Below are 13,931 nucleotides of genomic sequence, written 5' to 3' on the forward strand. Positions count from 1 at the left end.
CACGTTTATTTTCTGCCCTTTTCTTTCCTGAGTATTGCTATGTAATGCTCTTCTCATGCATCTTCCATGAGTGTAAACAGACTCATCTTGACTTCAGCAGGGCTCCACCGGCTGGGTGTCTGTCCTGCAGAGCAGCAGCAAGAGCACCTACATGTCACTTGTTTTGGGGCAGTGAAAAGCTAGGGTCTTTTTATGCATGAGGGGCTGCGTATCGGTGACCGAGCACCAGGACTTGGAGAATGCACCGGCTCTCCGATACTGGTGCCTGGGGCGAATGAGCAGGCTGTACGAGACGTTTATAGGACCAGACGAACTTTAGGGTGAAACCACGTATAGCAGCGTGGAGCTGTCAGCTCTGGGTCTTGTTGGGTTGGAAGCTGCTGATTTGCAGCTGTATGACTGACTGATTTGTGGCCCTCAGACACAAAGTTTGCTGTTCGTGATCTTCCCACTGTAGCCAATGTATCGTAATGATGCTTACAGTAATGCTCTTCCTGCCTCTAAAGGGTTTCCTCTGGGGCTCGCAGAGAGCGAAGCTTTGCAGGAATCTTTGTGCATATGTCATGGTCCTGCCCTGCAGATGGAGGAGATGGTGCGCAGGAGGGCTGCGTGACTCTCAAGGGTGCAGAAGGCATGGGAGCAGAGGCAACCAGGGAAGAAGCCGTCATGCAGTGACTCACACGTCCCCTGCTTTAAGCTGACAGCGCTCCGGCACACCTTCTGGCAGCTAGCGTGAGGCCGGTGCCAGTGGTGTGCTGCAAGCCCTTGAAATGAGCCTCTGCCAACATCCCTCCTGGCATCGGCAGCGGAGCTGGTCTGGGCAGCAGCTCGGTCCCACAGGCAGCACACGGGAGTGCCCGTGCCGCCATGCCGGGCAGCACCTCGCAGCCGGTACGCACCAGCCTGCCCGGCCACATCACCCAACATGTTCTGTAGTTGTGAGCACAGTGCAAGTACATTTCTGAAAAGCTAATTAAAAATTGGGGGTCATCCAGTAAAGCTCTGGATGTTAAAGCTTGCTGTAACACATGTACCTCAGCTGGAAAGGGTATTCTTACCTGCAGATGGCTTTTTCCTTGGCTTTCCCTACTTTGAACCTCTTTCTGGCCTGCTGGGCTGTGAAAGCAGTGCATAGCGCTCCTTCACAGCCCTTTTAGCCCGTTGGATCAGTCCTGCAATGCGATCCGGCAACGTGCAGTGGGCTGCACCATCCTGCACCAGGTGAAATTGCTGTGCCCTGCTGGAAACTGGTCGACTTTGGAAGAAAGGGCAAAAACTCAGCACTTCCGTGCAAGGCAGGCCCTGGCAAACGATGCCAGTCAGGGGGAGGCATGGGCTGTCCCGGACGGTGCCAGGTGTGAGCCGCCTTGTGCCAGCCGCGCTGGCTGACGTGACGTGACGTGACACAGCAGCGGGCAGAGCTCCCCGGGGGGGCTGGGGGACACCCCTCTGCCCTCCAGGTTTGAGCTCAGGGGTGCCCCTGCCACCAGGCTAACGGCTGTCCTGCTGTGCCCTGGACCTCACAGGCTGGACCATGGGTGTCATCCTGTGCGAAGCGGGGGCATGTGCCCCGGCATGCGTGGTGGGACACGCCTGGTGTCCCCATGGCCTCCCCGCTGGGACAGGCGGTATCAGGGCCCTTCTGCGTGGAGCTGCTGCTGATGCTGGGGCAGGCGGGATGTGCCAGGAGCGGGGACCGGGTGCCTGGGATGCTCCGGGAGCGGGGACGGGGCACCCAGGGCCCTGCATTGGTGGGCAAGAGGAGAGAGGTGGCAGCGCGAGCAGCTCCCCGCTCCGGGTCAGGCTGCTCCAGGGATGCAGGTCTCGGCACCAACTGCAGCTCCCCTGGTTTTATCTTTTCTTTTTATTAACGGATTCATTTTCCCGTTCCTTGCGGAGAGCACGCCTTCCCTCCACGCCGGGGGGGAGTGTGTGTGTGTGGTGTGTATTATAAATTTCCTATTTTTCTGATAAAACTGTATCGCTACGGCGGAAATCAAATCCTGTCTTCGATATTTTTAGCATGAAAGCGTGAAGGCGCACTGATGCTGAGGGAAGGGGGGACGGGTGGGTGCTGGTGGAGGGGAGGGTCTCCATGGAAACTGTTTTCTTTAAATTCCCGCATTCGGGGCACTGAGCGTGTAGGAGGTGATGAAGGAAATGAAAAAGCAAAAAAAGAGAGAAGCTTTTTTCCTTTCTGTTGTCACAAAACTGCTGTAGGAACCTTAGGAGAAATGGGCATAAATTATTGATCATTTCAATGCGAATACTTGTGAATTTTAATTAATACTCGCCCTGTCGTGTCTCTCAAGCGGGGTGAGTGGGGATGAGCAGGCAGCAGCCCGTGACCGACCAGCCTGCGCTGGAGGGGCCCAAGTTTGTTGAGAGGCATCTTTGAAAAGGATCTGATGCTGCACTGTGCTCCTGAATTGTAACCTCCTCCATTTTACCCCTCGGGAATGTTTTCCTGCGCAATGCCAGACTGTTGTCACTACCCAGAGACATCGGGGAGAAGAGCCAGAGCCCAGCCCACGGGTGCTTGGGGGTGACGCTCCTGTCGACGGTGGTGGGGTTTGGGTTGGGTTGAATACTTCTGCTCACGAGAGGGTTTTTTAATTGTTAGGGTTTTTTAAGGTATGCAAGTGTGTTGCTAGCCAGGCTCTGTTGTTGTCTTTATCTGAAATCCTGACGGCGGGCATGAGCAAACGGTTGGTCCGGGAGGTTCTGTGGACCTGCATCCCCCTGCCCCGCAGGCGCAGGGTAAACGGGTGACGGGGCTGGCTTGGCTGGAGGATCCTCGTGGAGCCCGGCCCCGGTGCTTCAGATAGCTCTGCTGACAAGGTGATGCATTAGGTAGCAGGCTCCGTCTGAAAAATGTCTCACTGCAGCACGGAAGGTTATTTTTAATTCATTGAAAAGTGAATGACCTAAAACCAGCAGCTGGCAATGGAGAAGATTAAATAGTGCAAAACAGATACATTTTCAACCAAGTAATTTTAGAAGGAAAAAATACCACTTAGTGCGAGGTGCACATTAACCCTGCCTGGCCATGGCCTCTGCAGTTCCTCGGCTGCTGCTGCAGTTCCTCGGCTGCTGCTGCAGCTTCTGTTCCAAGTCCGTCCCCGGCATGTTCTCCCTGTGACACCTCTGCTGACGTTAGGCTTGGCCGAGGACATGGCAGCGGTGCTCACGGGGTGGAGGTCACCCGCTACAGGAACGAAAGCCTCTGCTTGAACTGGGGCGTAGCTCCAGCTGCTGAGCCAGATTTGGTTCCAAACACAAAGTTTCTCAGTGCTTGAGCATGTTGGATTTTGGTTGTGGCATCTGTCTGCAGCTGTGGGTGCAGTTACCTGTGAGAATGGGAGATGGCTTTTGGCTTAACTTTTCAGGGATATGTTTTTTCTTAGATTTCTTAGACCCAACATCCCTTCCTTGAAATTGCAAATTGGTTTCTGATTCTGCAGGATCCTCAGATGCTGTGGCAAGTCTGGCAGGTTCGCAGCAGCACGCGTGGGATTTGCCCTGTCTAGGTGTTCTTTGCCAGCCTTTAACAGGTGTTTAAAAATGCCTGTCCTGGCCTTTGGGAGGCATTCGCTGAATATGGCGGTGGTAGGAAAGAGAACTATATCAGGTGGATGTGTTGTTCACTGACGTTTTGCTAATTTAATTTCTGAGGTTCTAGCTTCAGTGCAAACCTCTTTGCAAAGGTTTCCCTCACGCAAGGGACTTTGTGGGTCCTTGCTGTTCTGGCCCGTTGGTCGAGCAAATCCAAGGTTAAAGAACTGGGTGGGTAAGGGAGAGATTTGTTTTTCATAGTAGATGCTTGTTTAACAGCAGTGTCAAAAACGTGTCTGTACTGTGGGAGCAGGCTGTTGATCTCCTTTTCTGTCCTGCCGAAACGAAGTAACCTGGCTGTGTATTAAGGCTTAGTTCAGGAGCCGTGCAGAGGAGGGAGGCACCTCGCACACAGCGCGGGGAAGTCATGGGCACACCAGACGGTGCCTGGTTGCCTCCGGTCCGTGTTGGATGCGAAATGGTGATCTAGAGGTCAGAGGCTGTGCATCACGTTATCTGGTGCGTTAATGGATTGTAAACCTATTGTCAGGGAGGTGATCTGTTAAAAGAGGCTTTAAAGGGTGTGCGAGAACAGCAGAAGCAACCAAGAAGTATGTGTAGATTACATTGCCAAAGGGAAACCAGAAAAGAAAACCCCGAAAACCTTCCACGACCTGTTGTCCCAGTTGCCAAATGGGAACGATATTTAACTAATGGTTCAAACCCAGCCAAGAGAGGAAGAACAGGTGACCTGAAGAAATTCAAGATCCATTCAGTGACTTTAACCCCAAAAGACTGAAATCCCTAACAGATGCTGCCTGTGCCCAGCGCTGCAGCCAGCTCCGCCGCAGTTAGCCTGGCTCTTCGCTGGTGTAAGCAAGAGCAGAGCTTGGCCCTTCCCATCGCTTCTCAGCCTTTTTATTAACATTAGTAGCAGATGGTTAAAACCTTTCTGGCAGACTCTGCTGCCCACAGAGGCACTCTGAGGCAGAAGGGCTCCACGCGAGGGAATAAAGTGCTTCGCCTTAGAGCCTTCCAGCTCTGTGCCAGCCAGTGCAGCCCCCGGCACCCGCACCCCTTTCCGCTTGCTCGGCAGGACGGGGGTGTTGCCGTTAGCCTCTTGGGTTTTGCTTCTGCAGTGCCATCTCCGTCTGCGGTGAAATTGTCTCCCTAAATCTATTCACAGCAACCAAGTGTTGTAAATGAATTAAGATGAACTTCAGAATGCATTCGCATGTCACTACAAATGTGCTTCATGCTGGAGAGGTGGGACAATATGGGGAAGATGCACGAATATTAATAGGAGCAGCCCAGAGTTCATTACTCATCTGCCTGCAGCCATCTGGATTTTCACAGCTCAGCAGACGTGGTGGGCTCCTTGCACGCTCTCGGGGACAGAGAAGATCCAGAGAGTGAGCAGGGGAGTCCCCTTGAACACACAGAGCGGTGGACAGCGTGAATAAATGGGGGATGGTCTTGCGTCCCCGGTTTCTCTGTGCTGGAGGGCTGGTTCCCCACTGGCAGCATGGCTCAGAGGACACAGCCCACCCACGCGGGCAGCAGAAGGGGCAAAGCCTGTGTGAACTGAGGCTCGGCAGCCGTCCGCCTAATTGGGCGCGCCTGAGGTCGGGGTGCTGCTGTGGGTGGGCTGAGGGCAGCAGTGCACGGGTGAGCAGCGGTGTGTGGGTGAGCAGCAGTGCACACGGGTGAGCAGCGGTGTGTCGGTGAGCAGCGGTGTGTGGGTGAGCAGTGGTGTGTGGGTGAGCAGTGGTGTGTGGGTGAGCAGCAGTGCACGGGTGAGCAGCGGTGTGTGGGTGAGCAGCAGTGCACGCGGGTGAGCAGCGGTGTGTCGGTGAGCAGCGGTGTGTCGGTGAGCAGTGGTGTGCGCTGGTGAGTGCCCCGCACCGCTGGGACGGGGTGGCTGCCCGGGCGCTGCCTGCTGCGGTGGCTGTTCTGACTCCCAAACCTGCCTGGAGTCACTCTCTTGGCTGAGACACCGTCCCAGGGCAGAGGTGTGTTGTTTCGGGGGAGCCTGCGGCCGTGGAAGGCCCACAGCCTCTGAGATGCCTTGTCTGGGAGATGCCACGGTGCAGGGCGTGCGTTTGGTGGGTGCTATCTCGGCTGAAGTCCTGGAAGACAGACTGTCAGAAGCGTTCCCAGCAGCTGCAGAAGTCTGTGCCGGTCTCTGAATTTGGGTTGATGGCCTTTTCTTCCTTGTCTTTTCTAATTTGCTGTGGTAGCTCTCTGGTATGTATCTGCGAGGGATAAAAATCACAAGAGGGAGAAGGGACAATTCAGGTTATGTGGTTCAGATGCTTTCTCTGTTGGCACGACAGAGCTAATAAGCAAGAGGAATCATCGCGGTGCTCGGAGGGCTCCGAGGGTGCCAGTGCCTGCGATCTGGGTGGCACCGGTGGCCTGCGTGTGCCGCCAGCGTTTGCAGCCGCAGCCGGCACAGGGCGTCTGCCCCTTCCCAGAGCTGCGGAGGCTGCGGCTGTGGGCTGTGCAACCCTGTTAGTACTGGTGGACTGCAGAAATGAGAGGGAAAAGAAATGCAAATCCTGTCAGCCATCATGGCAGCAATGAGCTGGCTGTTATGATAGCTAAGTGCCGCTCATTGCAAAATCAGCCTTGCACCCAGCACTGGGTCTCCGAGGCTGCGTTCATTCTTCCCCTTCCCCAGCTTCGTGCTGGGGGGGAGCTGCACTCCAGGCAGTGGGTGAACACCAGTTGGGCAGTAATTGCTGTGGAATTAACCTCTGACATTCTTCTAAAAATAGGCCCAATAAATCCAATCATTAGCAGCTCTCCTGCTTGCTTTGCCTCAAGGGTAAACACGGCAGATTAAAGCATTTACAAGTTACAGGTCCGTGAGCGTTTCCTCGCTTCTCCCTGTTACTGCGGCCAAGCACCAGTCCCTGCGCAGGGGTTTTGCCTCCTGGTGATGGCACTTCTGTTTGTGGGGAAGGGGAGCGGTGTGAGCATGGTGGCTTTTGGGGTGACGGAGGGCTGAAAGGCGTCGCTTTAATTTACCTTGATAGATGATGGAAGCTTTAGCAATGGGCAGAGAAAACTGGCACAGTTGATGTGGTCACCCAGGCTGCTCTGCCTGGTGGGTTCGGGTGGAGAACACGAAGGTGTCTTCACCCGTCTGCTCCCTCTCCTCCAAGGGTGAAGGCAAACCACCTCCCCAAGCCGCGGAGGGGAGCGAGGAACCAGAAGAGCCGGGCGGGAGCGAAGCCTGCCCCTTGCACGGGTGCTGCTGGCCGGTGCCGGGGCAAGGACAGCTGGGGTGCCGGGTGGCACTGAGCCCTCCCTGGGTCCCAGGAATCGATCACATCAGCCAGGGTGGTGGGGGCGGCTCCCCAGGGCACGAGGGGAGCGTGCCATGCCGTGCCGTGCCGTGCCGTGCCGTCCAGCTCTGAGCCCCCGCTGGTGGCAGCAGTCCCCAGGCCGCATTCGGCACAGGCACAGCGTGGAGATGGAAATACCCCTGGATTCGGCCGTTGGGGCACAGGCCAGGGGCAAGGGGGCAGGAGAGCCGAGCAGGTCTTGGTTCGTGACAGCAAAGTTCCAAAATGCTATGGCCATTATTATAGACAAGAGAAAAATGGAGATTTATTGAGATGCCACAGGGGATGAAGCGCTGACAAGGCGTGTAGCTGTGTGGGGAATGGTGCTTTCTAGGTGCCTGTAAAAGCCAATCTGCGGTTACTTAAATTGTCTTTGTCTTCCTCTTTCCAGCTGACATAATCTCTACAGTAGAATTCAACCACACTGGAGAATTACTAGCAACAGGGGACAAGGGGGGCCGTGTTGTAATATTTCAACGTGAGCAGGAGGTAAGTGCCAGGGAATGCAAAATGCCCATTTTATCCTTTTAAGAGAAGCTTCCTGCTGTTTCCTAATCCGTATGTGTCACTCCTAACCTCAGGTCTCTCCTGGCAGACTTCAAACTGAAAAGCGACTATTAACATAAGCAGGACCAGATTTCATCTTGTAAAACACCGTCCAAAACCACGTTGCATTTCCTGCATCCTTTTGCTCTGGTTGCAGCTCTCTGCAGCCGGGTGTAATTTGAGCGTGCCGTGCATTTGAGCGTGCCGCAGGTGTCCATCTCATAGCTAACACCATGCCCCAAAAACCCTCTCACCCCGCCAAAATGTCCAGAAAGCGTAGATGGATGAAACAGTCATGTTTCCCTTCCGAAATACTTTGCCCCAGGAGATTTTAACAAACTCTTTTTGAGATTGCCGTCTGCCCAGCGTTCTGCAGGCGTGGCGAGTGCTCGGCCTTCAGCACGGGTGCCTGCGCTGGCACGCACAAAGCTGGCCTGGCCAGGGGCAGCTGCAGGGGCCCCTGCCGCCTGGGAGATTCCCCGTCATTTCCAGAGCCGTCCCGGTTAGCTGGTCTGGCACGGTGCATGCGGCATCGCTCGGTCTGAGCCGGCGGGAGCCGTCCTCCCCTGTGGGTGTGTTTGCTGACGGTGGAAGGGATGAGTCAGGCCTGGCCATGAAAAATGTCAGTCTGATGATGGTTTTAAATTTTTCTCAAAGTTACAGCCTCAAAATTGTTTCTATAGACGCTGGAGAGAACCGATCGGTTAAAGGTTACACTCATAGACACTTCATCAACCTTTCCAGCAGTATTTAATTTCTCATTTCTCTCTCGTTTTATTATTCTACTGCTTTTCCTGAACTTTAAGCTTCCTAACGTCACACCGGGTGTATTCCATTCAGATCCTACTTTGGAGCAGGACTGCGCTCCAGGGGACACGCGGGGCTTCACCAGCCCAGATGCATCATTTGTGTGCAGGAAGTTCATCTCCACGATAGTTTTCATTTAATTACCTCAGCCCCATTCAGAGCCTGGTTCCAGGTGGTTCACCACCTGGGATTTGCACATACACGATACCTTACGAGCCTGAGCCATGGCACGCAGCGTCAGTTCCTGCAGAGATTGTGCCCTTTTCTTGGGTGCTTTATTCTTGCTTTGTATTTGTGCACCTGCGGGGCAAACGCTGCTTATCCTGTGCAGGTGGTGCGGAGCCAGCGGCTCCTCTGGGGCTGGTTTTGGTGCTCGGTCCCAGCCGTTCACTAGGGACAGCCAGCACGGCGGGCTCCAATCCCGCTCCATTCCTGCTCCGTTCCCGCTGAGCACACCAGCATGCGGGAGCCGCTGCGCCAGGAGAGGCCGTGCCTTGGCTTTCAGACCTGCGCTGCGTCACCACGACCAGGCGCTCGCCGTCACTTAACAAACCTTCGAGAACTAAAGAAAGTGTCCTGTCTCTCTCTGTGCCTCAAACTCCTCTCTGTTCCCCTCCCTGCAGAGCAAAAACCAGCCCCATCGCAGGGGAGAGTACAATGTCTACAGCACCTTCCAGAGCCACGAGCCGGAGTTCGATTACCTGAAGAGTTTGGAGATAGAGGAGAAGATCAATAAGATCCGATGGCTCCCGCAGCAAAACGCAGCCTATTTCCTGCTCTCCACCAACGGTACGTGGCCGCGGCCGCGGGCAGCCCGTCCGGCTGGGCAAGCGCCAGCGCTGCCGTCCCACCGCCTCACATCCCTGGGCCCCGACAGCCAGACGGGGCCTTCTCTGAAGAGTTTCTTCAGGAAAAATATATGTTAAAAAAAAGTCGACTCCCTTCAGGGTAACACGGGTGTCACGGGGGGCAGGAACCTGTCCAGACTGTCTGGCGGAGCTCAGTTCCTGTGCGCGAGGTTTTGTCCTTATTTCACAGCATCTGTTCCCTGCAAGGGTGGGAGTCTCTTCCCCCGGCTGACAACTTTTTTTTAATTTGTTTTTTTGGATCTTGGGAACTCTCTTTTTTTACCTTTTTTTTTTTTTTTAAGAAAAACTGCATCTGATTTGTTTCAATTTGCAGCTGTGTTCAGCTCAGCAGTTCCATGCTATGTTCAAATAAATATCAGGAGAATCCAGGAATATTACTTGGGATGAATGAAACCTTAAGATGGATGTGACTTAATTACTTCAGGGGAAAAGGAGGGGTCTAATTATCTTCCATAACCAACTTACTTTGTATTATAGAATTGACTCTATTGATCATTGTAATAAAATTCAAAGACTTATTAAACTCATTTGGGGGGAGAATCATTGAAATGCAATGAAGATTAATTATAGAGCATAATGTTCTGTTAATTGAGTTTTTAAATAGTTTTTTGATTAACAGGGATATTATCTTTCCATTTGGGATGGTGTTTCATATGCTAGCAGGTTATCAAAATGATTCTTTTAGAAATACTCCCGTGTTATGCTGTTTCTTTTTGTTCTTACTGTTAAACTAACGTTATATATAGAAACCCCCTGAAGTAAAGCGGGTTAATAAAAACAAAATTAATGGCACTCTATTGGAATTGCCATGTAAAGGAGAAAATGAAGATGAATGATACGGTTGTGTATGAAACCTGGTGGAAGTGATGATAAACTACTCGTAGAGTCTCTGCCAGGAGAGAGGAAAGAAAACACCATTATTCAGAGTGAAGCCACACGTTCCCGGGGCTCCTTCCCCTGGGGCTTCGTGGCGCAGGGTGGCTGGGATGCCAGGAGGGGACGGGGAGCTGCAGGGGGCATTCGGAGCTGCCTTCAGTCCGTGGTAAATGCCAGGCTCTGTGCAGTTTCTGGGTGGGGAAGGTCAGGATGACTTTTTAGGGAGTTACAGGCACCATTTCACCTCCTTCGGGGAGCTTTCAGGGACAGCTTACCTCCGCACCGGCTTTGCTCCGTCCCGGCGCTGTGGTACCAGCCAGCTTGCTGGAACCCTGAATCGCCCATTGCTCTGCTCCACTCATTGCACGCTGGATTTCTGCATGAACTCCACTGGAAGCAAAATTATTTACCTTGTGGCACCCTGTGCCTGATGAGCTTCAAAGCCGTGCAGAGCTCCCAGCACCTGCTGCCGGCGCGGGCGCTGCTGCGGCTGCCTCCCCGGCACCCCGACACCTGCAGGGTGACGCCTAGCTGGAGCGGCCGCGGGCGCCCTGTCCCTCCTTTTGTGTTTCCTAAGGGGCCGGCGAGGCCGGCGTGGGGCTGCTAATGGAAGGCAGCGCCTAATTCCTGGGGGTCAGCAGGGATGGACGGGGGTGTTCACGAGGGTCAAAGAGGAGGAGAAATAGAGCAGCTAGCGGGGACAGAATTAGGAGAGCTGCTGCATCCTTGGTATTTAACACATTTCCAATTACTAGAAGCTAAATTAATTTGGAAATTACTCTCAAAAAGTAAGCGGTGGCCCGTGGATAACTGCCATCTGAGCTAGGAAATGTAGGAGGAAAAAACCTTACGTGGGAGTCTGCTCTCGGCTGGCTTTCCCGTGGGTGTGCAGGTGTGGGGAAGGGGGGGGTGTGTCCGTGTGTGTGCACGAGCGTGCGACGCGCGTCGGCGGCAGGGGGGAGCAGAGCAGCCGTGTGTGGCGCTGGCCCATTGCCGGGACGTCGGGTTCAGCCTCCCTGCGCTGCCCAAGCTGCCCCATCCTGGTGCCAGCGCCTCGTCACCTCCTCTGCGGGTAACGGGGCCCCGTCACTCCATGTATCAAACACCAACCTTCAGTGCGTGACCTCTGAGGCTCTGAGCCCTGGGAAATCACTTCTCCTATTATTTCTCCATTAATCCAATAGTTCTGTTGTTCAACCACCTCCTTACATCTGGAATAAACGCACCGGCAGTTGTCCGGCAGGAACAGGGAAACCAAGGCTCTAGGGATGAAGTGCTGTGGTGGCAGGTACCTCTATAACCACTTTCAGGAAGTTGCAGGTGGGGACGCAGCAGACTTCTCACTGTTAAACTGACCAGCATGGCCTTGGCGTGGCCTTGGCGTGTCCATCAGTGGGCGGCTGGGGAGCAGCCAGCCATAATGCTCTCCTCTCTCCTGCCCCCAGATAAGACTGTGAAGCTATGGAAGGTCAGCGAGCGGGACAAGAGACCAGAGGGATACAATCTCAAGGATGAGGATGGCCGTCTCCGCGACCCCTCCATGATCACCATGCTACGGGTGAGTGCGGGGAGACCGAGGGTGCCGTGGAGCCTTTCTTGTCAGGGTCTTGGATGAAAATCGCTGCCGGTGTCACCTGCGTGCAGCATTACTGGTAATGCCCTCGTGACGCGACAGGTCGATGTCAGAAAGCGGGGGGGTTGCTCCTTCTCTCGGGGGCCGGTGCTGTGGCTGGTGTGTGGGCACGGGAGCGGAGGAGGGAGCTGCTGCCAGCGTAGCACCCAGGCTGTGCCGACTCTGGGCAGGCGTGCCACGAAGCGCTGCGTTTTGTCTTGTGTCGGGTACCCCAGTGCCATGGTGCTGCTGCTGCAGTGCCCTGTGTGCCCGTGCTGGCAAGGAGGCAGTTAATGAGCTCTCCCTTCTTAGTGCATTCGCAATCGCAACTTCTGCTTCAGGAGCATAAATGCTTTCTCTAAATGAGTTTTCCTCCCAGCCTAAGGAGATTAAAACCGGCCTCCCGAATCAAATGTAAACACCTAAGGCTACGTTTTCCATTTACTGCAAGGGGCATGGATGCACTGACCCCATTGAAGCAGCCGCCCCTGCGCCCCGGGAGCGTGTCCGTCCTGGCGAGGGGAGGCACGTGGGCACGGCAGCGCCCGTCCGCTGGGCATCACTGTGCCCTGGGAGCTGGCTGCACCTGGCCAGCAGTGCCAGCAAATTTGCCCTTCCCCGGTGCTGCCCTGGGATAGCTGTTTATGATCTTTAATTTGCATATAAAGAGCCAGCTCCGGCCCGAGGCGGTGTGCGCGCTATTAATTCAATCAGAGCTCACCCGCGCCCCGGGGAGCTCCGGCAGCTCCAGCAGCGGGTACAGGCAGCGGTACAGGCAGCGCTGGAGACCCCGACCGTGTGGGCTCCAGCCCAGCATCCTCTGTGGGAGCTGGTCCCTTGGCCGCCCCCAGCAGTGAGCAGGATGCCCCTCTGCCAATGGGGAGAAGCTGTGCTCCCCTCCGCTTGATATTAGGGCAGAAACGGACAATCACTCCTTTAACCCGTAGGCCTAGAAATGCCAAGTATGCAGTAATTTTGTCATGACATTAGTCAGACCAGACTAGCTTGTAATTTATTAACATCCTGTCAGAATTTGCGTTTTGGGTATGTGGGATATTTATATTTATATATATAAAATTGTTGCTATGATTACCCTTGGCTCACTTCTGCGGCTTCCAGTTCCACTGCAGATGAAGCCATTGAGAACCCCAGACAGGTAGTTAATTCTCATCTCCGTACTGAGTTGCTCCTGGTGGCTGGCAGGCATTTTTCTTTACTGAGCAAGAAAACATTTTATTTCATGTATATATGTATCTGCTGTCATGTTTCAGGCAGCATTTCCAGCCTAATATGCCGTTACCTAGCCAGCCCGTTGGAGGAGTTTGCTGGGGATCTGGACGTCGGAGCTGGGGTTATCGACCCTGTGCAGGGCTGGGAGGCAGGTTTTAAAGAGATGGCCGTGCTAAGGGGTGTTACTCCAGTTAGTGCTTCCTTCTCTGGCTGAGCGCACTGGAAAAGCCCTGGGCTTACTGAGGTGACAGTTTCACCTAGGTCTGCCATCTTGGTGCCTGTGCCGAGCTCTGCTGCGGGCGGCTATCGGCATCGGTCCCGTGCCCGGGGGCCTCCTGCAAACCCTAAGACACTGCTGGAAACCACGCAAAACAGCAAATGCCAGGTCAGCGTTCTCAAAGGAGCAATTTCTGAATATTGATTTATTTTTATTTCTAGTGTATTATTTAAGAACATTGAATTTCTGGGGGAAGTGAAGCAACTCCAGAGTCCAGGATAAATGTAATGCGTACTTCTTTTCTCTTCCAACGCAAACTGTATTAAAACTGCCAAAACATCAGTGTAACCTCTTAAGCAAAATATTTCATTATGGGAACACTGAGTTTTGACATTTTGAAAAGAAGCTTTTTAACCTTTTGAAAATGCATTTTTATCTTTTGGGTTGACCTGGCTATCAGCTCTGTAGGTGTCACGACATCCGTCTCGCCTGCGGTGGCCACCAGCCGGTCAGACCTGCGCTGGCAGCATGGGGAGCGCGGGGCGACGTGTGCCGCAGCCCCGTCTGCCCAGACCCGCTGGTGGGTTCCCCCTGGCCTGGGTGAGGGGAGGCCACGAGGAGCACGGCGGGTGGCCCTGGCCATGTGGCACTGTGTCCTCTCCTGCATGCGGTGCCGACTCTGCCGCCCTGCCCGCGACACGGCTCAGGTTGGCTTTGCAGTGCTGTGTGTGCCCAGGGCCTTAACACTATCGTTTAGCTGCTCCTCGTCCTTCTCTTACCTGTGTTACAGACACTGGGGTGGGAAGAGCAGGCAGCCTGCGTGTGTTTGCTCGGGGGCAGGCGCAGGGTGGATGCAGGAGTGCCGA

The 13,931-nt window shown here is 54.3% G+C and overlaps 1 protein-coding gene across 3 annotated transcripts in view; it reads left to right on the plus strand.

Annotated features, from left to right (window-relative positions):
- PPP2R2B (protein phosphatase 2 regulatory subunit Bbeta) overlaps positions 1-13,931 on the plus strand; it is a 114,782-nt gene that overhangs the window by 73,899 nt on the left and 26,952 nt on the right. For all 3 annotated transcript variants that reach the window (XM_072873488.1, XM_072873487.1, XM_072873490.1), the window contains exons 2-4: positions 7,300-7,397; positions 8,885-9,050; positions 11,452-11,564. In XM_072873488.1, coding sequence (XP_072729589.1) covers positions 7,300-7,397; positions 8,885-9,050; positions 11,452-11,564 — 377 coding nt within the window. The remainder of the gene's footprint in view (positions 1-7,299; positions 7,398-8,884; positions 9,051-11,451; positions 11,565-13,931) is intronic.

Source organism: Ciconia boyciana, chromosome 9 (assembly GCF_034638445.1).
Source record: "Ciconia boyciana chromosome 9, ASM3463844v1, whole genome shotgun sequence".
Lineage (NCBI taxonomy): Eukaryota > Metazoa > Chordata > Aves > Ciconiiformes > Ciconiidae > Ciconia > Ciconia boyciana.